Source organism: Rhinatrema bivittatum, chromosome 9 (assembly GCF_901001135.1).
Source record: "Rhinatrema bivittatum chromosome 9, aRhiBiv1.1, whole genome shotgun sequence".
In the NCBI taxonomy this organism is placed as follows: Eukaryota; Metazoa; Chordata; class Amphibia; order Gymnophiona; family Rhinatrematidae; genus Rhinatrema; species Rhinatrema bivittatum.
Window position 1 is genome coordinate 41,002,190 of NC_042623.1, and position 22,623 is coordinate 41,024,812.

At 43.8% G+C, this 22,623-nt stretch overlaps 1 protein-coding gene across 1 annotated transcript in view; it reads right to left on the bottom strand.

Moving 5' to 3' along the window:
* Positions 1 to 22,623, bottom strand: part of CCDC146 (coiled-coil domain containing 146) — a 393,451-nt gene that overhangs the window by 41,969 nt on the left and 328,859 nt on the right. Inside the window, exons 14-15 of the mRNA XM_029617030.1 lie at positions 17,926 to 18,150; positions 2,555 to 2,783 (exon numbers count right to left, since the gene is read on the bottom strand). Of these exons, the coding sequence (XP_029472890.1) occupies positions 2,555 to 2,783; positions 17,926 to 18,150 (454 nt within the window). The remainder of the gene's footprint in view (positions 1 to 2,554; positions 2,784 to 17,925; positions 18,151 to 22,623) is intronic.

Sequence of the window (22,623 nt, forward strand, 5' to 3'; positions counted from 1 at the left end):
TAATATTTCCTCTGACAGCAGAAGGACTTTCTCAAGTTTTGTCACAAGGATTTTTTGACTGAAGATGGCAGGTTGGAAGTACTAGCCAACAGGTGTTGAAGGGTCTCATGGTGGTCCTTCAACTAGGCCACTGTGTCCCTGACCTTATCTCTGAAGAGATTCTCACCCATACAGGGCAGATCTGCTAAATTTTCTTGTATCTCTGGCCAAAGGTTCAAGGTACGGAGCCAGGCACCAATGTCTGCTGCAGCCACTCTCAGTGCCGTTTCGAAAACATCGTAAGTGGACCTCACCTCGTGTTTTCCTGTCTCCAGACCCTGCTGAACTACCGCTGCACATGCATCCTGCTGCTGTTGAGGCAGGCGCTCCAACAGCTCTTGGACCTGCTCCCACAGGTTCCAATTATATTGGGTTATATATAGTTGGCAGGAGGCGATATGGGCAATGAGCATAGCGTCCTGATACACCGTCCTACTCAGGGCATCCAACTCCCTGTGTTCTCTCCTTGGAGGGGCAAAAGCGTGGGTGTGAGAGCACTTGGCTTTTTTAAGGGCAGACTCCACCACAACCAATTGGTGTGGTAGATGGCACCTCTCAAAGCCCAACACCTGTTGGACCAGGTATATGGCATCCACCTTTCAATTAACTGGAGGAATGGACACAGGATGTTCCCAGATACAAAGGAGAAGTTCCTTAAAAATATCATGGACTGGGACAGCCAGTACTTCCTTTGGGGCATCCACAAACTGGAAGACCTCCAATATTTTATGTCGGGCTTCCCCCTCCATGAGGAGCTGAAATGGGATGGCTTCAGTCATGGCCTGGACAAAGACCGCAAAGGAAAGATCCCCCGGGGGAGACCTTCGCCTCTCATCAGGTGGAGAAGGTTCTGAAGGAAGATCACCTGATTCCTCTGAAAAGATCCCCAAGGTATCATCTGCCCAGGAGTCATATGGGGCCTCTTCCTCGCTAAGATCCCCTGGGGGCAGTCGTGGGTGGTCCCTGCCCAGGCCTCTCAATTTGGGCATTGAGGGCACCAGGGGCATCAACTGTCCCAAGGGCATCAACGGCACCGAAGGCTTTAAAGGCACCAATGGCACCGAGATCCCCGATGGCCCAGGAATGGGATTGGGAAACTCAGGTTGCGGGACCAGTGGCCCTGAAGGCACAGACAGCCGCAGTAAATCTAGCTACTCGGAGGACCCAGTGATGGGTATCACTCCAGAGGGAGGCATCGGAGGCCGCTGAGGAACCACAGGTCCTCTGGGCATTGGCTGCATCGGAAGGATGCCTAAAAGGATGTCCAGACCCTCTAGCAGGGGTGCCAAGAGAGACAGCGCAGGCTCCGGCACTGGCATGGGGACCAGTGCCGGAGGTGGTTCGATACCCTGCAGGGCTTGGAGCACCACCAACTAAACCCTACAATCCAACTTCTCCTGAAAGTCCGGTGAAGTCAGGACGGACAGAGGAGGAGGAGGAGGAGGCATTATCAGAGCCTCCAAGGAGGCTCGGTACCCAGCATTGCCACCAGTGAGGAACGCCTGGTACTCCCGGATCTGATAGAGGACGATGCCTCTTACCCATGGGGTTGCTTCAGTCGTAGCATGGCAGCCGCCAATGCTGCCCCAGTCCTGGAGCCATGCGTTGACAGTGACCGGTGATGATGTCTGCAGGGCCTTTTATGATGCTCTGCCCGTTCTTTCCCTGGCGCCAAGGAAGGTGAAGACCCCAATGTCCTGGAGTGCGACAACACTGGAGATGACCTATCTCCAGCTCCTCTCTCTCAAGACAGGCCTTCTGGGGGAGTGAAAAGGGACGGCGTATCTGATGGCTCCCCTTAGCCTCTAGGTGTTGATGCCCCTGATGCTGGAGTAGACGGGCCAGACTTTTTGGACCCAAAAAGTTTTCCCATTTTGTCCAGCTGGACACGACAGCCTTTGGGGGTCATCTGATCGCACATATGGCACCCGTCATGCGAGGCCCCCAGGCAAAGGATACAGACCTCATGCAGATCAGTAATAGATATGGTCCGTGGGCACTGGGGGCACCGTTAAAAACCAGATGCCATAAAAAAAAATAGCCGGCAAGCATTCAATGGCTGGCAGCCACCGAGGAGCGACATGCTGGAAATCAACCACAACAAAGGGAAAAAACAAACATCTACCAAGCCGCTGAATGGGCACTAACCAGAGAAGAGGGACCCGGCACAGAAAAAGTGGAGAACGACTGGGAAACACTTTGAAAAAACAGTATAGAGAAGTAGCTCCATCACTGCAAAGCAACTACTTCATGGAAAAAAAGAGACTGAAGAGGGACAACAAGTGGACGCATGCTGGGCATGCTCAGTGTGCCAGTCAAATTTCTAGAAACTTTGACAAAAGTTTTCTGTGCCGGGCTCCATCTGATGATGTCACCCATCTGTGACGACTACCATCCTGCTTGTCCTAGGAGAAATTTTTTTTTTTTTGTGAGTTCAAAACTTTTTTAAATATGTAGATAAAGTGCAAGTCAAAACTAATACACTAGCAAATGTCAATTGCTAACTTCCACTGACCTGAATTTGAAGTGATACTAACTCCTCCTCCAGTGCTTTTTTATTTGTCAGAATTCTATGGGCCTGATCAATCTGTCTTGTTTTCTCTGCAAGCTGCATCTTCAGGAACCGGATCTTCTCTTCCATTGCCTGTAGTTCTATGTCTCCATTTCTGATCAGCATCTCTTGAATGTTTATTTTCTCATAGAAAATGCACACCTCCTCCTCCCTTTCTATAAGCTGAATTCCCCTGTGAGAAATCAAAAAAGAAAAATCATTTATTTTGGGCCTGTTAATTTCCTCCTGCTCTTTTGACGATTTCACCTCAATTGCTGGGATCTGGTACCATAAGCATTGAGATTTTTCTGCTATTTTATATCCCCTCCCAACTCATTCAGCCCAGTCCTCAGCTGAGGGCCCTGCAATCCAGTGCTATAAATCTGTCCACTGGGTGTCATAATTGTGCAATGACAAGGACTCACTTTCACCAGGGCCAATAAATACTGTTTCTGAGGCATTCCCAACACAAGCTGGCCTAAGAAATAAAAAAAACTGACCTGGGGATCAAACACGGGTCCTCTAGTGGCAGCGCACAACACTGCTACCAATCCACGAGGCTGGCTTGTAAAAGATCTTTTTCTAAACTAGTTTTTCAAGCATGATTTGAACATGGATAAAGCAAAATTGCTTACCTTGTAATAGGTGTTATCCCAGGACAGCAGGATGTAGTCCTCACATATGGGTGACGTCAACAACGGAGCCCTAGGCGGGAAAGTTTTCTGTCAAAGTTTCTAGAAACTTTTGACTGGCACTGTGGTGCCACTGAGCATGCCCAGCATGCCATGATATTCTCTGCCACAGGTGTCACTCTTCAGTCTGGTATTGTAGCAATGAGCTTTAGCAAAAATAAAATAATAAATTATGAGGCCCCAACTCCGCGGGGTGGCGGGTGGGTTTTGTGAGGACTACATCCTGCTGTCCTGGGATAACACCTATTACAAGGTAAGCAATTTTGCTTTATCCCAGGACAAGCAGGATGCTAGTCCTCACATATGGGTGATTAGCAAGCTAGAGGCTGAGTCATTTTGTATTGAGGCAATAGTTATGTATTGTAGTTGAAATGAATCAGCCGAAGATCACAGCAGGTTAGTTGTAGAAGGAGTTGGGTTTAACTGGAAACAAGTTCTTTAAGACAGATTGTCCATAGGCTAAATCTTGTCGTCCTTCTTTGTCCAAACAGTAATGAGCTGCAAGGTGTGAAGAGAACTCCATGTTGCTGCTTTACATATGTCAAGGATTGGCACTGAACGATAGTGTGCTACTGAGGTTGACATTGCTCTTACTGAATGTGCCTTACTCTCCCTTGGAGGGGAAGGCCTGCTTTTTCATAGCAAAACTGTATGCAATCTGCTAGCCAGTTGGATAGAGTATGTTTACCCACTGGTTTACCAGGTTTGTTTGGATCATAAGAAACAAATAGTTGATGGTCTTCCTGTGGACTGCAGTGCGTTTTTAAATAGAAGGATAGAGCACGTTTACAGTCCAAGGAATGTAAAGCTTGTTCTCCTTGGTGAGAATGAGGCCTTGGAAAGAAAGTGGGTAAAAACTATAGATTGATTAGTGGAATTCCGTAACTACCTTGGAAGAATTTTGACTGTGTCCGGAGAACCACCCTATCATTTAAGAATTTTGTGTAGGGTGGGTATGTTACTAGTGCTTGTAACTCACTAACCCTTCTAGCTGATGTAATGGCTATGAGGAAGATAGTCTTCCATGTGAGAAATTTTAGGTCACAGGAGTCTATGGGTTCGAAAAGGAGAATGCATGAGTCTTGTTAAAACCAGATTCAGGTCCATTCTGTGACTGGTGGCCGAATTGGTGGTTTAAGGTGAGTTAATCCCCTCATAAACCCTACTTACTAGAGGTTGAGTGGAGATTGGTGCATCTCTAACCCTGTCATGGTAAGCTGAGATTGCACTGAGATGTACTCTACTGATGAAGTCTGGAGGCCAGAGTTTGAAAGATGATATAAATAGTCTAGTAGAGAAATTGTGGGGCAGGAGTTAGGGTCAATGTTCTTTTTCGTGCACCACAAAGTAAATCTTTTCCATTTTGAAGAATAGTTCTTTCTTGTGGAAGGTTTACGTGAAGCTATAAGTACTTGGGATATATTGGCTGAAAGATTAAGTGGTTGTAATATCAAGCTTTCAACATCCAAGCTGTCCGAGATAGGGATTGAAGGTTGGGATGGCACAACTAACCCTGATCCTGAGTTATGAGAGTGGGAGCTACTCCCAGGCGAATTGGATCCCTGATCGAGAGGTCTAGAAGTGTGGGAAACCATACTTGTCGAGGCCAATATGGGGCTATGAGAATCATGGACCCTTTGTCCTGTTGTAGCTTCACTAGAGTTTTGGTTATGAGCGGTATCGGAGGATACGCGTATAGTAGGCCTGAGTTCCAAGGGCGAGCAAAGGCGTCCTTGGTTGGCTGGTTCTTCTGTTTGTGTAGAGAACAGAAGTTGTCCACTTTGTGATTTAGATGTGACACAAAGAGGTCTATGGTTGGTTGACCCCAGTTTTGAAATATCCTGGTCGCTACTGTGACCATTCGTGTGGTTGGAACTGACGACTGAGTCGATCTGCCACTACATTGTGAATGCCTGCTAGATAAGTGGCCCGGAGAAGTATTGAGTGGTTTAGGGCCCCAGGCTCAAATCTGCGCAGCTCTCTTGACAAAGGAGATATGAGCCCGTACCTTCCTGTTTGTTGATGTACCACATGGCTACCGTGTTGTCTGTTTGGATGAGAACAGTCTTGTGTGAAAGGCAGTCCTTGAACGCATGCAGTGCATAACGTATAGCTCGAAGCTCCAGGAAATTGATTTGGAAAGTTGCTTCGAGTTTTGTCCAAGTTCCTTGGGTTTGGAGATTGTCTATGTGAGCTCCCCAACCCAAGGTGGATGCATCTGTAGTTAACATTATCTGTGGGACTGGTTGCTGGAAGGGTAGGCCCTTGCGCAAATTGTCCTTGTTTACCCACCAAAGTAGAGAGGAACGTAGTTGGTGGGTTACTTGAATTGGAGAATGCAATGGTTGAATGGCTTGGATCCATTGAGATCTTAAAGTCCATTGAGTTACCCTCATGGCTAGTCTTGCCATAGGAGTGACATGAACTGTGGAGGCCATGTGGCCTAGTAAGGTTAGAAACTGATGAGCTGTTGCTTGCGTCTTTGAGTGAATCAAGTTTGCTAGCAAGGACAATGTTTCTGCTCGATCCTTGGGTAGAAAGGCCTTTGCAAGGACGGTGTTTCAGTTCTGCTCCTATGAATTGAGCAGGTGAGACGGTGGTTGATATGGGACTTTTGATAATTGATGAGAAATCCCATGGAGTGAAGTAGAGCAATTGTCTGGTTGAGAGAAGTTATTGCTCCTTGTGAGAGATTGACTCCTGATGAGCCAGTCATCTAGGTATGGGAAGACATGAACACCTTGCTTGTGCAAGTGTGCTGCTATTACTGCCAGACATTTTGTGAATACTCTGGGAGCAGAGGCAAGTCCGAATGGCAGTACTCTGTATTGGAAATGTTGATGACCCACCATGAAGCGCAGGTACTTGCGGTGAGGAGGAATATTGGAATGTGAGTATAAGCGTCTTGAAGATCCAGAGAACAAAGCCAGTCTCCTTCTTGAAGAAGTGGGAGCATGGTGCCTAGAGAAACCATCCTGAACTTCTCTTTCTTTAGAAATTTGTTGAGATTTCTGAGGTCGAGGATGGGACGTAGGCCTCCTGTTTTCTTTGGAATGAGGAAGTAACGGGAATAGAATCCTCTGCCCTGCTGAGTCCAAGGTACTAACTGGATTGCCTTGGCTCTCAGAAGGGTGGATAATTCTATCTTTAATTGATGTAGTTGAGATTTTTGCTGTGGGCAGAAAATCGGTGGGAAATCTGGTGGAATGGAGAGAAAATTTAGTTTGTAACCATGGGCGATTATAGAGAGTACCCATTGGTCTGTTATTGTTTGCCAGTGTGTGTAAAAGTGTGATACATCTGCCAGTGGGAGGAAGAGTATTTGAGGATTTAAAATTATGGCTTGTTCTCTGGTCTGACTCTCAAAATCCCGCCGCTGGACCTGACTGAGGTGGAGATTGCGTGCGAGGAGGTCTAGGTTGTCTTGATTGGGAGCGTTGTTGTTGAGGCCTAGTAGAGCTGCCCCTGGATGTTTGTGAGTAGTATCTACGTGGCCTGTAGTAAGAACGCTTTGGTTCCCTGCGGGGGTAAGCGTCGTTGTGATTGTGTTGAAGTATCCTGAGGCATTTGGGATAGCTGACGTAATGTTTCAGTGTGGTCCTTTAGCTGAACTGCTTCTTGGACTTTATCACCGAATAAATTGTCTCCCAAACATGGTAGATCCACAAGTTTTTCCTGGACCTCAGGCCTGAGATCCGAGGCCTTGAGCCATGCATACCTACGAGCAGTAATTCCAGCTGCTGCAGTCCTGGAGGCAGTGTCAAAGCTATCATAAGCTGCTCTGACTTCATGCTTTCCTGCTTCTAGGCCTTTGTTCACTATGGCCTGTGCTGGTTCTTGAAACTGTGCAGGTAAAGAATTTATGAATTGTTCCATCTGCTTCCATAAATCTCTCTGATACTGTGTCATATATAACTGGTATGCAGAGATTCTGGAATTAGAATTGCTGCTTGATACACCTTTTTTTCCGAATGAATCCAGGAAGCGGTGTGATCCTTACCTGGAGGAGTTGAGGAGTGAGGACGGACACGTCTTGACTTTTTCTGGGCAGATTCAACTACCACTGAATTATGTGGTAGTTGTGCTTTTTGAAAACCAGGTGCCGTCTGTACCAGATAAGTGGAATCCACTCGTTTGTTTACTGCTGGAACTGTAGAAGGGTGCTCCTAGATCCGGTGTTGCAGGTCTAAGAGCACTTCATGAATTGGAATAGCTAAAACCTGTTTGGGTGGATCAACAAATTGTAAGACTTCTAGAGTATGTTGTCTAGTGTCTTGTTCTGTTGACAGTTTAAAAGGTATGGTATCTGCCATGTCTTGAATAAAACTGGAGAATGATAGGTCTTCTGGGGGGGACTTTTTTCTGGGTTCTGGTGGAGAAGGTTCCGACATAAAGTCCTCAGAAGATGTATTTGTCTCGTGGCTATTCCAAGAATCATCATCATCCCTATAGGGTGGTTTTGTGATGGACTTGGGTGGTAGATGTAATCCTGATGGACCTGGTAATGGGTCATTGATGGGATGTAATGGAAGTGTTTGTTTTTCTGGTTGCTTCGGTAAAGTGTCGATGACATCTTGATACCGTTGCAGTAGACGCTGGAAGAAAGCTAGATCTTGAATTTCTGGTTCCCATTGTGGTGGTTGTGTCGATGGAATAGCCGCCGGAATCGATGTCGACGTCGAAGGCTGTCGTCTCGGTGTTAAAACTGATGTCGGCGGAGTTATTGGTATTGACGTCGAAGAGGTTGATGGCAGGTGTGCATATATCGATGTCGACGCCATTATTAAACTGGGCGTCGACATCGAGTCACCTTTAGTCCTCAGTGCGAAAGTCGACACCGGCATCGGTGGTCCCACCGGCATCGGCAAAGTTGCCGGCATCGATGCAGGGAGCATCGGCATCGACAAGCACGTCGGAATCAATTGTTTCTCCATGAAAGCCTTCGATACCGCTTGTCTGATGATATCAGATAATTCCGGCATTACAACTGATGGTACCAGAGCAGTTGTAAGCGGTGGCGGAGGTTGAGGTATAGGATCCGATGCAGAGCCCTGCAAAGGATCAGGAACCGGAGATGGAGGATGAGGCCCAGGTGCCGATGTTTCCTCAGTCCGTGGCCGCTTTGCCATCGAGGGTTCCTGGGAAGCAGTTTCGGGCATCGATGGTCGTCGATGTCGATGCTTGTGTTTTAACTTTTGAGGGTCGATGGATTTCGTCGATGACGGCGATGAAGGATCCCCCAATGGCCCCGGGTGAGGTTTTTTAATTAACAAGCGCTTAGTCGTTCCAGCCGGAGACGATTTTGATGACGCCGAAGGAGATGGGAGAAGTTGAAGCTGGAAAAGATGCTCCATTTTTTCTAGCCGAGTTTTGCGACTTTTCGGAGTCATCTCGGCGCATTGTGGGCAGTTATTTACCTCATGTTTTTCCCCGAGGCATAAGACACATTCGGTGTGCGGGTCGGTAATCGACATTTTTTGAGCGCATACAGGACATTTTTTAAAACCTGTAGCCATATTTCTAGTCGACGGCCCGTCGAAAAGAAACGGGAATTCGCGAGAAAATTTTTTTCTTCAAATGAAGAAAATGAGAGAAAGAGGGTACTCACCGGCCGGTGAAAAAAGTACTTCGAGAGACTGTGAGAGGAGAATATCAAGTAAACTTTGACTTTACAGTCAAAAATTGTGTTGAGAGAATCTCAACGGCTCCTATCCCACGATGCCTACAGCAGCGCGGAAAGACGAAGACTGAAGAGTGACACCTGTGGCAGAGAATATCATGGCATGCTGGGCATGCTCAGTGGCACCACAGTGCCAGTCAAAAGTTTCTAGAAACTTTGACAGAAAACTTTCCCGCCTAGGGCTCCGTTGTTGACGTCACCTATATGTGAGGACTAGCATCCTGCTTGTACTGGGATAAAGGTACTTTCCAGGGCAGTGGTACTGTACATCAGTCCTCAGGATACACCCAACCAGTCATGTTTTCAGGATATTCACAGTTGATATGCATGAGATAACTGCATGCACTGTCTTCTCTGTATCGGGCTGATACAGTACAGTGTGCTCTGGCGGAGCGCGCTGTTACCCCGCGATTGGACGTGCTTTTTGGACGCGCTATTAGCCCTTACTGAATAAGGGGTAAAGCTAGCGTGTCCAAAACGCGCGTCCAACCCCCCGAACCTAATAGCGCCCGCAACATGCAAATGCATGTTGACGGCCCTATTAGGTATTCCCGCGCGATACAGAAAGTAAAATGTGCAGCCAAGCTGCACATTTTACTTTCAGAAATTAGCGCCTACCCAAAGGTAGGCGCTAATTTCTCCGGGCACCGGGAAAGTACCAGAAAAGCAGTAAAAACTACTTTTCTGTGCACCCTCCGACTTAATATCATGCCGATATTAAGTCAGAGGTCCCGAAAGTTTAAAAAAAAAAGTAAAAAAAATAGAAGAAAAAATTTGAAAATAGGCCCGCAGCTCGAAAACCAGATGCTTAATTTTGCCGGCGTCCGGTTTCCGAACCCGTGGCTGTCGGTGGGCTTGAGAACCGACGCCGGCAAAATTGAGCATCGGCTGTCAAACCCACTGACAGCCGCCGCTCCTGTCAAAAAAGAGGCACTAGGGACGCGCTAGTGTCCCTAGTGCCTCTTTTTACTGCCAGCCCTAATTAAAATAAATTCAAATACTGGATCGCGCACACAGGAGAGTGGCCTGTGCGCACACCGGGAGAGTGGGCGTTCGCCCGCTCTCCTGCGTTTTTACTGTATTGGCCTGTATGTAAATCTATCTCATGCCTCATGTCTATTCATTGTAGATATCCTGACAACCTGACTGGCTAGGTATGTCCTGAGGACTGAGTTGAGAACTCCCATTCAAGGGGTACAAAATTATGCTTTAATTCTCAATTGACAAACACTTGTCTACAGCAGTGTTTCCCAACTGGTGTGCCATGGCTGACCTGTAGGTGTATTGCAAGAAGAGCCGGGTATGAAAAGTTGAGCTGCCAGCAGTCTTAGTTGTTTCTTTCCTTCCTGCCCTCTGACCCCCTCCTGCCAGCAGAGGGGGTCAAAGGGCAGCATCTATCTGCTCCTGCTTCCCTCTGTTAGCTCTCTCTTGTCAGACATGCTGGCCTCCTGCTGTTATCATTGCAGAGGCGGAGAAGAAAACAGCAGCATGCTAAGTGCTCCTCAGATTTCTGCTGGCTCCAGGGAGGGAAAGGGCAGGAAGAAGCAACAGCTGAATGTGCCACAGAATTTTCGGGGGAGATGGAAGGGAAAGTGATGATGCCAGAAGGTGGGAAAGAAGAAAGGTGATAAGAGCAAGAGGGGCTGGGTAAAGGGACAAGGAAGGCAATGATATGCCAGGGGGGTAGAGGGAAGGGAAGAAGGTGATGATACCAGAGGAGAGGGAAGACTAAGATGATGATGGTGTGGAGGGGTGGATGGAGGGTGGAGGGAAGAAAAAGTAGTGATGATTCCAGGGGATGGAGGGAGAGAGAAGGGAAGAAGGTGATGATGCCTGAGGAGAGAAAGAGAAGGTGCTGCTGATGCCAAAATAGTAGAAAGAGAGGGAAGAGAAAGTGATGATGCCAGGGGGTGGAGAGTAAAGGTGATGATGATGCCAGGGGATGGAGAGAGATGGGGAGGGAAGGTGGTAATGATGCCAGGAAAGAGAAGGTGATGATGCCAGAAGGGAGGAGGGAGAGTGAAGGGAAAGTGGTGGTGTTGCCAGGGGGTGGAGGGAAGAAGAAATGAGAAAGGAAGAAGTGATGATGCCAGGGGAGAGGGAGGATAAGGTAGTGTTGATGCAGAAAGGCAAAAAGAGAGGGAAGGGAAAAGAAAGTGATGATGCCAGGGGATGGAGGGAGAGGGAAGGTGGTGATGATGCCAGGGGAGAGAGATGATTAAGATGACTATGGTGCCAAAGAGGTGGAGGGAAAAGGAAGAGAAAGTGGTGATAATGCCAGCAGCTAGAGGGAGAAGATGGTGATGATGATGCCAATGTATGAAGGAATATAACCCAACAACCAATGAGAACCCAAAAGTCATCATATCCCACAATTATATATGAACATGAAAAATGTTTATTAAGAATGATACATTCTAACTAAACACATATCACTATCTAACCAATCATTCACCCTCATTCACACATTAAAAAATCACAAATGTAAATAACATATGGGCATAATTACAGACAGCATACATATAACACTAACATGTGAAACCTATCCTCAAAATAGTTATATAATCTGATCTGTTACATTAAAAATCCTTCACAGATAAATAATCCATTCCCACTCATAACTTGCCTTAGTCCAGCCCCACTTTAAGAAATGCAATCCTTTCCAAGCAACACTTACATCTCTCCCTCCTTTGGTCCTCATTTACCAACACCCTGTTGCAACCCTCCCATAAATGCACCCTCACAACACTTCATTCTTACCTGGAGAAGGCCTCCTCCCTCCCACATTACTCCTCGGCCTATACAATCATCATTAACTACAACGAACTCAAATGCTCTACCTAATACCCCTCTGGCGTATTAAACCCTAAGATGCCCTGGCCAATTTGGTCTATAGAGTGATTCTGTAAATAACTTTATTCTGGTTTCTTGTTATGTTCTTACAATATGCATTTATTTATTATATGAGTTTTTACTTATTTTATTTTATTATATGCTTAATGTATTAGCTCATTGTTTCATGTTCTATGTAAGCCCTAGGGCAGTTTTTCCGTTAAATGTAAACCGAAGTGATTTGTATCTGATACAGGAACTCCGGTATATAAAAATCAAAAAAAATAAAAATAAATATATTGCACTCTGTTTTTAATGTATTGCACTCTGTTTTAAATGTATTGCACTCTCGATATCTCCTACATGCTCAAAAAACTGCAGACTTGCTGTTAATCAAAATCTCTTCTCCACCAAACTACTCTCCTTTAACCGCTGCCGCAATTCAAATGTCTTTCAATGCTGTATCCTTTTCCGTCATCCACCGCCACAATGTTATTTACTCAAGATCAATCCCCGGTCAAATCTCGATCCCAACGAAGATCTCCATTTCACCCGTCTAGCGGGCTTCCTCAGGGGAAACGTTTCACCACCTAGAATTCAAAAACAATATACTAATCCCAACACTCTTGCAACAAATCACACTAACAACCATAATTATAATCCTTACCAGACAAAACATAGTCTTACAACACCACCAATGTTATCTTCCAAATGACTTATCCAAACTTCAAAAGGTATCTTTTTCATCAATACTCATAACCATTCATCAACTGGTCGTGAAGCTGCAACCAAAATTAAATCTTTCATATATGAAAACTCTATAAAAAAGAGAGAAAGTGTAAAGCACCATACCTGAACAGATGCCAACACCACATACCTTCAACCTCCGGAAGTGACGATCAAACTTCCTTCTTGTGCTACCACGCAAACGATCTACTCCTTATATTGCCACCAAAAATTTAATTGTTAAATTAAATACCAATGATCTATAAGGAAACCTGCACCCCCACCATCAATCAAATTTGATTGTCCAAAAACACACAGCTAACTTTGAATTCATTTGATAAAAGCCGACCACTCTATGGGGCCATTAAGGCCATAGGGACTCACTGTGTTCCAATTAAAAATAAAGCGCTGTTCTACCCGCCTTAAAATTGATGATAAATCCCTTCCAGATTCCAGTGAAATCTTTTTAATAACAAAAAATTTCAAATCATCCAATGAGTGGTGTAATTCAGCCCAATGCTGCACCAATGGTGCATTTTCCACATGAGAACGAATTCTGCTTCTGTGTTCCCCAATGCGTAATTTAACAGCCCTCGCAGTCTGTCCAATATAAATAAGCCGGCATGGGCAAACAATCGCATAAATCACCCCACTAGAGGCGCATGTAAACAAACCCGGGAGAATATAAGGTCGAGTTAAATTTGGATGATGAAAAGCCTTCAAGATTAAAACATGAGAACAAACAGTGCAGGATCCACAAGCCAACTGACCATGTTCAATATTCGCCATATCACATTGCTCACCATGCTGTTTTAAATTATCCCACAAACTTTTTCGTTTTTTTAGCGCAAAAATCGGTTCATCAACAAAAATATTTAAGGGGTTAAGCACATGCCAGTATTTCTTGATGATCTCTTTAATTTGAAAGGACTTAGTAGAGTACGGTATTGTACATATCATTCTAGATGGTAACTCACGCTGAGATTTAATTAATAATTTTTCCCTATTAGAAAATAGGGCACGTTTATATGCCCTCCTAACAACCGGCCGAGAATAACCCCGATTTCTAAATCTGTCCCCCAAACCTTGGGCTTGCAATTTAAACTCGTCCATTGTAATGCACAACCGCCTATATCTAAGGAACTGTCCCACTGGTATGTTATTCTTCAATTGCAAAGGGTGGAAACTCTGATAATGTAACAATGTGTTTTTATCCGTTGGTTTCCTGTATACAGTAGTGAAAATATTGGAATTGAATAGAGTGACTTTCACATCCAAGAATGAAACACTATATTTATCGATTATAACTGTAAATTTCAAATTAGGATCTCCACTGTTGATTTCCTGAAAAAATTCTTTCAAATGTTCAACTTCACCTTTCCAGACTAGTAATATGTCGATGTACCTCCCCTACCAAAGCACCTGTGTAAACCATGCTGAAGAATAAACAATCCGTTTTTCAAAAGAAGCCACATAAAGGCATGCTAAAGTGGGCGCTATGGGCGAACCCATAGGAATGCCCTTGGTTTGCAAAAAATAACGAGTTTTATAAGAGAAACAGCTACTCAGAGAGTGATTTCAGCCATGGAAATAAGAAATTAATATTTTTTATCTGAGAAGTTCATAGATTTAAACTCTTCTTTAATAATATCAAGAGCAGCGGATTGTGGAACATTAGTATAAAGAGCGGTGATGTCGGCAGTAGCCAAAAACCAATCCTGTTCCACCACAGGCAACAATTTTAATTGATTCAAAAAATCAATAGAATCCCTGATATATGAAGGGATAAGAAGTGCCCTGGGTTGCAATATTTTATCTAAATATTTAGCTAAAGGTTCAAAAATAGATCCTACTCCCGATACTATAGGCCTACCAGGAGGCGACGTGAGTGACTTATGAATTTTCGGTAAAATGAAAAATTGAGGAATGGAAGGACTTACTACTGTAAGATAATTAAAATCCCTACTAGAAATAATTTTATCCTTAAATGCAACATGTAAAATATTATTGACCTTCAAATGAATATCGGGAGTAGGATCAACATCCAATTCTGTATAGAATTGGGAATCCTCTAACTGTCTCAAGATTTCCAAATCATAATTCACCTCATCCAATACCACAATTCCTCCACCCTTGTCTGCTGATACAATTTTAATAGAAGGGTCATTTCGTAACTCCCTCGCGGCTAGCCATTCCTCTTTCGATAAATTATACAAAGGGACTTCTTTCATTTTATCTAATTTGTTCAAATCATCTAAAACTAATGATTGAAAAGCCTGTAACAACGTACTAGGAAGCAAAGGAGGGGACCACCCAGATGGTTTAAACAATACATTCCTATCCGGAATAAAATCACTAGGACCAAAATATTCTCTGATATGAAGCCTACGGAAAAATTCTGTAATTCAATACGAGTCTGAAAAGGATCGTATCTACAATAAGGAATAAAGGAAAAACCCTTATCCAACACTTTTACCATAGCAGCAGATAAATGTTTAGAGGACAAATTGAAAACAGTAGCGTGGTCATTTTCCCGATTCTGTAATGCATCTGTCATACCACCATTCTGGTTCATTATTACCGGCGCAAGTTGTAATTCGTCTGCGATCGGAACTGCTTTTGCGTACGTGTTTCCTTTACATTTTTGCCACGGGTGCGAGACCCTAAAAAAGAGGATGAATGTAATTCTGTATTATCATTATTGGATTCCTGAAAATGTACATGTCTAGGATTTTTCCTATTTTTTGATCATCCCCTGAATCATCTGAAGATGAAAAATCTCCCCGTTTTTTCAAACCCTTTTTCCTGTTAACGTGCCCTATTTTCTAATAGGGAAAATTTATTAATTAAATCTCAGCGGGAGTTACCATCTAGAATGATATGTACAATACCGTACTTTACTAAGTCCTTTCAAATTAAAGAGATCATCAAGCAATATTGGCATGTGCTTAACCCCTTAAATATTTTTGTTGATGAACCGATTTTTGCGCTAAAAAACGAAAACGTTTGTGGGATAATTTAAAACAGCATGGTGAGCAATGTGATATGGTGAATATTGAACATGGTCAGTTGGCTTGTGGATCCTGCACTGTTTGTTCTCATGTTTTAATTTTGAAGGCTTTTCATCATCCAAATTTAACTCGACCTTATATTCTCCCGGGTTTGTTTACATACGCCTCTAGTGGGGTGATTTATGCGATTGTTTGCCCATGCCGGCTTATTTATATTGGACAGACTGCGAGGGCTGTTAAATTACGCATTGGGGAACACAGAAGCAGAATTCGTTCTCATGTGGAGAATGCACCATTGGTGCAGCATTGGGCTGAATTACACCACTCATTGGATGATTTGAAATTTTTTGTTATTAAAAAGATTTCACTGGAATCTGGAGGGGATTTATTATCAATTTTAAGGCGGGTAGAACAGCGCTTTATTTTTAATTGGAACACAGTGAGTCCCTATGGCCTTAATGGCCCCATAGAGTGGTCGGCTTTTATCAAATGAATTCAAAGTTAGCTGTGTGTTTTTGGACAATCAAATTTGATTGATGGTGGGGGTGCAGGTTTCCTTATAGATCATTGGTATTTAATTTAACAATTAAGTTTTTGGTGGCGATATAAGGAGTAGATCGTTTGCGTGGTAGCACAAGAAGGAAGTTTGATCATCACTTCCGGAGGTTGAAGGTATGTGGTGTTGGCATCTGTTCAGGTATGGTGCTTTACACTTTCTCTCTTTTTTATAGAGTTTTGATATATGAAAGATTTAATTTTGGTTGCAGCTTCACGACCAGTTGATGAATGGTTATGAGTATTGATGAAAAAGATACCTTTTGAAGTTTGGATAAGTCATTTGGAAGATAACATTGGTGGTGTTGTAAGACTACGTTTTGTCTGGTAAGGATTATAATTATGGTTGTTAGTGTGATTTGTTGCAAGAGTGTTGGGATTAGTATATTGTTTTTGAATTCTAGGTGGTGAAAAGTTTCCCCTGAGGAAGCCCGCTAGACGGGTGAAATGGAGATCTTCGTTGGGATCGAGATTTGACCGGGGATTGATCTTGAGTAAATAACATTGTGGCGGTGGATGACGGAAAAGGATACAGCATTGAAAGACATTTGAATTGCGGCAGCGGTTAAAGGAGAGTAGTTTGGAGAAGAGATTTTGATTAACAGCAAGTCTGCAGTTTTTTGAGCATGTAGGAGATATCGAGAGTGCAATACATTTAAAACAGAGTGCAATATATTTAATGTAACAGGTCAGATTATATAACTATTTTGAGGATAGGTTTCACATGTTAGTGTTATATGTATGCTGTCTGTAATTATGCCCATATGTTATTTACATTTGTGATTTTTTAATGTGTGAATGAGGGTGAATGATTGGTTAGATAGTGATATGTGTTTAGTCAGAATGTATCATTCTTAATAAACATTTTTCATGTTCATATATAATTGTGGGATATGATGACTTCTGGGTTCTCATTGGTTGTTGGGTTATATTGAATATTAGAGAACCTGTTTGTATTTTTTCCCTTAGTATTTGTTTTACCTTAATGTATGAAGAAAGACAGTTTGGGCAGCAGGAAGGAAAGAAGGAGATGATGATGATGTCAGAAAGTTGTAGGGAGAGAGAAAGAAAAGAAGGTGGTGATGATGCCGAATGGGTGGAGGGACAGGGGAAGGAAAGAAAGGTGGTAATGATACCAGGGGATATGGAGGGAGAGGGAAAGGAAGAAGATGCTGATGCTGGGGGGGGGGGGGGGGGAGTGAAGATAAGGTGATATTGATGCTGGGGGGGGGGGAGTGAAGTAAGGTGATATTGATGCTGGGGAGGGGTGGAAGAAAGAAGGATGGGAAGAGAAGGTGATGGTGCCAGAGGTGGGGTGAAAGGAAAGGGTGAGTGATAATACCAGAGTGTAGAGGGAGAGGGAACATGAAGATGCCAGAAGTGGGGGGAGAGGGAAGAGAAGATGATGATGGTGATGGTGTACCACAATAAAGTGAATCCCATGCCAGTTGTGCCACGACACAAAAAAGGTTGGAAATCACTGGTCTACAGGAACTGCTTATGGGGCAGATGTATTACTATTTGGTAACTATTTTGCACAAGTGTTGTACAAAACATCAGCAGTCTTGTGAAACTGTAGTCATTGTATAAAGAGATGGTGCTGGAAAGGAGAGGATGCATGAGGACTATGAAATATGGAAGGAACACAGAATTGATTCTTGAAAAATGTATGATGCCAATAATACCCAGCAGAGCAAGAGTTCATAGATATGAATGGGTCTTATGCTAAATACAATTTTGCCTAATAAAGATGGTCAATCAATTACAATCTATTTTTGTGACATAAAAGGCTACAGAATTCGTGCAGGTTGCTTATGAGGCAGACTTTGCCCTGTATACCTCTCATTTCGGTCCTGAATGATAATTTCGTATTTCTTGCGGAGTCTAATCATGTCATCCTCGGCATCATTGATCATGTTGGTGAGCCTGCCTATTTCAAGTTTTAGTTGCTCCCTCTTGCTGTTCATGTCTTGCAATGAGGCACTGGTTATGGAAATACTATTTCTCAGGCTGTCTCTGATCATCTGGTTATTGGTCTGCTTCAACTTGGCTTTTTGTAATTGTCTGTAAAAAAAACAAACAAAAAAAAACCCAAACACATATACAATATAAAGTGGAATTTTCTTTTAATATGGAAATGTAAAAAGCTGAAAAACAAGTAAAATTTAAATTTTGGTATGAGAATAGATGAACAAATATAGAACATGATTGCCTGTTAAGGTTATATGCTCACTGATCATACATGTTTAGATCTTCAGCGGGATAGTCGTGTTAGTCTGGTGTAATAAATGCATCTGATGAAGTGGACTCTGTCCTTGAAAATTCATGCTTCAATAAATTGGTTAGTCTATAAGGTGCCACCCGCTTCTTGTCATTTTTTATCATAGACGTGTAGATGCGTGTGCATGGTCTACAATTTATGAGCAGTGAAGTCAAGAGTTAGTTATGAAAAACTCTTCTTTCCTAGTTGAACACCAAGATGAGTAACCAATATGTATTTTGCTTAGGTCACATAGGTCACATCCAGTTATTTTGACCTTTGGAAGGCAAATAGAATTAAAAAAAAACCCACCAAAAATAGCAGCTGTTGTAAAAGAAGACACTCAAGAGATATTAGGTAAAAAAAGAAAAGAAAATAGTCATCATAGCCTGAAAAAAAATAGGAGGACTGCACAGGAGGAGGAGATTCATAGACGTTGCATTAATGCCCTCTACTCAGCCTTTAAATACTGAATCACTCAAATACATACATTCCTTTTATTAGCTTCCAGGAGCTATCAGAGCCAATAAGGCTGCTATAGAAACTAAGCTCAAATTTGAAGACATTTAAAATATTTTTATGCTTGAGAAAAATAGGAAAGATAGCTGCAATAAAGCCAAATCTTTGACTCTCATATAATACCTTCCAACAATGTAGCAACCTCCCTCTGGTTCTAAACACTGGCATACATTTCCTGAATAAAGTTGGTTTTAAAGACCTAGTGCTGCTTTTTCCACTTAGGGTTGCAGCGCTCACTTTTGAAAACCCTAATGCTCATAACAACACTCACAACATTTCTCTTCAGTTTCTCTCTCATGCTCATACTTGGGCTCTACAAGTATATGCACCTTTCATCTTATGTCTGTAGGAATTTCCCATCATACAACCAGGCTGCATTATCATGTATGAGTCACTCAGCCTACAAAGCACTAGGCAGCATCACTACATAAACATATTTACAGAACATAAAGTAGGCATACAGACCATTCCATATTTTCCTCACAATCTGCTGTGCCACAACCTTTAGGTCCAACTGGAAGAGACAGGCAATTTCCAGTCCCTGTGGACACCAATCCACTCAGGTTTTCACGATATTCCTAATGAATTTCCCACTGCTTCAACTGTATGGACATCTATACCATGCCTACTCATTAGGGGGATCCTGAAAGCCTAAGTGGATTGGTGTCCATAAGGACTGCAGGTTGCCTACCCCTGCCAACTGGGAATCTTTGAACCTGCAACCTTTCCAGCCTGCTGCTCAGCTAAAGGAGCAACTTTCCTAGCTGAGCCAGAAGAACCTGTGCCATCCTGATCATTTCTATGCCAGTGCTTATGATCCTATCACATACATTTCACTCCCATTCCTTCCTCACACCTCATACATACCTCCACTTACAGATTTTCCCCTCATACTTCTTGTGGCTTACACATCACTGCACAAAATGGGTCATACAAACACTGACACCTCTCTCTAGATTACATAAATAATATAAAATATTTCATTTTCAGAACAGAAAACAAAAGTACAAAAATCAAAGAAAAAAATAAAACCTTCAGCCTTTTTTTTCTGCAGGCTGAAGGGGTGGTACTGGGTCCTCTTTTTTTTCTCTCCTGTTACCACTGCTGCTGTAAGGGGATGGTAGATCTCTCCCACTTTTCTGCTGTAGCAGCTCCATCATGAATTTTGTTATTTATACCCTAGTTTCACTGAATTACTTTAATTCAATAAGGTACCACCCTTCATAAGATCATAAGAAAAGAACATAAGAACAAGCCAAACTGGGTCAGACCAAGGGTCCATCAAGCCCAGCATCCTGTTTCCAACAGTGGCCAATCCAGGCCATAAGAACCTGGCAAGTACCCAAAAACTAAGTCTAGTCCATGTTACCATTGCTAATGGCAGTGGCTATTCTCTATGAGGTAGATTTTATAAACTTACGCGCGCGCGAACAAAAGTACGCCGGATTTTATAAGATACGCGCGTATCTTATAAAATGCGGGGTCGGCGCACGCAAGGTGCACATTTGTGCACCTTGCGTGCGCCGAGCCCTATGCGCGCTGCCTGTCCCCTCCACCACCCCGCACCTTCCCCTCCCTTCCCCTACCTAACCCCCCCGGCCCTATCTAAACCCCCCCCTACCGTTGTCAGCAGAGTTACGCCTGCCCGAAACAGGTGTAACTCTGCGCATGCCAGCGGGCTGCTGGCGCACCATCACCCATCCCAGGGGCTGGTCCAGAGGCCTCGACCACGCCCTCGGGCCGGCGTCACGCCCCCGACACGCCTCCAGCCCCCCCCGAAATTCACGCTGCCCACCCAGCACGCCCCCGACACGCCCCCCTTGCGAAGCCCCGGGGCTTGCGCGCGCCGCCGAGCCTATGCAAAATAGGCTTGGCGTGCGCAGGGGGCTTTAAAAAGGGTTACGCGCATAACTTATGCGCGTAACCCTTTTAAAATCAGGCCCTAAGTGAACTTAATAGCAGGTAATGGACTTCTCCTCCAAGAACTTGTCCAATCCTTTTTTAAACACAGCTATACTAACTGCACTAACCACATCCTCTGGCAACAAATTCCAGAGTTTAATTGTGCGTTGAGTAAAAAAGAACTTTCTCCGATAAGTTTTAAATGTGCCCCATGCTAACTTCATGGAGTTCCCCCTAGTCTTTCTACTATCCGAAAGAGTAAATAACCGATTCACATCTACCCGTTCTAGACCTCTCATGATTTTAAACACCTCTATCATATCCCCCCTTAGCCGTCTCTTCTCCAAGCTGAAAAGTCCTAACCTCTTTAGTCTTTCCTCATAGGGGAGCTGTTCCATTCCCCTTATCATTTTGGTAGCCCTTCTCTGTACCTTCTCCATCGCAATTATATCTTTTTTGAGATGCGGCGACCAGAATTGTACACAGTATTCAAGGTGCGGTCTCACCATGGAGCGATACAGAGGCATTATGATATTTTCCGTTTTATTCACCATTCCCTTTCTAATAATTCCCAACATTCTGTTTGCATTTTTGACTGCCGCAGCACACTGAACCGACGATTTCAATGTGTTATCCACTATGACACCTAGATCCTAGATCTCTTTCTTGGGTTGTAGCACCTAATATGGAACCCAACCTTGTGTAATTATATCGGGGGTTATTTTTCCCTATATGCATCACCTTGCACTTATCCACATTAAATTTCATCTGCCATTTGGATGCCCAATTTTCCAGTCTCACAAGGTCTTCCTGCAATTTATCACAATCTGCTTGTGATTTAACTACTCTGAACAATTTTGTGTCATCTGCAAATCTGATTATCTCACTCCACAGTTGAGCTTGCTGATTCTAAGATCATACAAGCACTCTATTCACACTGAATCCTTAGAGTCCAAAACACCTGCCGGTACACTTGCAATATGATGGGACTCACCTATGAAGTTGTAAAAGGTTTTAGGTATGTATCAGCCAACTATTTTGGAACCAAAAGACAATGTATAAGCAGGGATCTAATTTTATCCTGGTCCCCAAAAGTCATGATTAGACATGAAACGCCAGCTACCAAATGAAAAGGCAGCTACCATGTAAAAAGATGGCAGTAGGATGACAGAATTGGATTGGGTGCAGAGCCTCTCATTTTCTTTCTCTTTCCTTCCCGCAATCCCTACCTTGCCTGTCCCCAGACTTCTCTTTCCCTCCAAGTTCACTTCATTCCACCTCTTATCCCTCCCACCAATTCCCAGTCCTCCTTCACCCCAATTCTCTGGTCTCCCTCTCCTTGGCCAGCAGGAGGAACGCAGTGTTGCATGCCTGTCTACCTCCTTTGCCACCAGCTTACAGTCTTGTGGCTTGAACCATGCAGTGTTGTGTAGTTCCTTAGGATAGGCTGGCATCATGCACTTCAAGCCAGGAGATAGAAGCTGGGCAGTGGAGGCAAATGCAGCTATGAAGAGCCATTTTCCACCCATTGGCCAAGGCGAGAAGCCGGGGTCTAAGGTAGAGGGAAGACAGGACATCAAGGATTGGTGAGAGGAGGTGTATGCCATGGGGGGGGGGGGGGGTGGAGAGATGCATGCAGTCACAGGGTGTGGGGGTGGGAGGAATGGAATAACAAGCTAACAGCTGCCTACTCCCTTCAAGCTTGGATGCTGACGAGAGCAATGACAAAAAATGTGAAAAATTCCCCTCTTCCCAAACAAAATCACCAGCAATGTTTATAGCCAGAGCAACAACCTTGTTTAATGTTTAGAAGAGAATCTGTTAACTCTTAAATGGAGTGATGCTCTAACACTGGC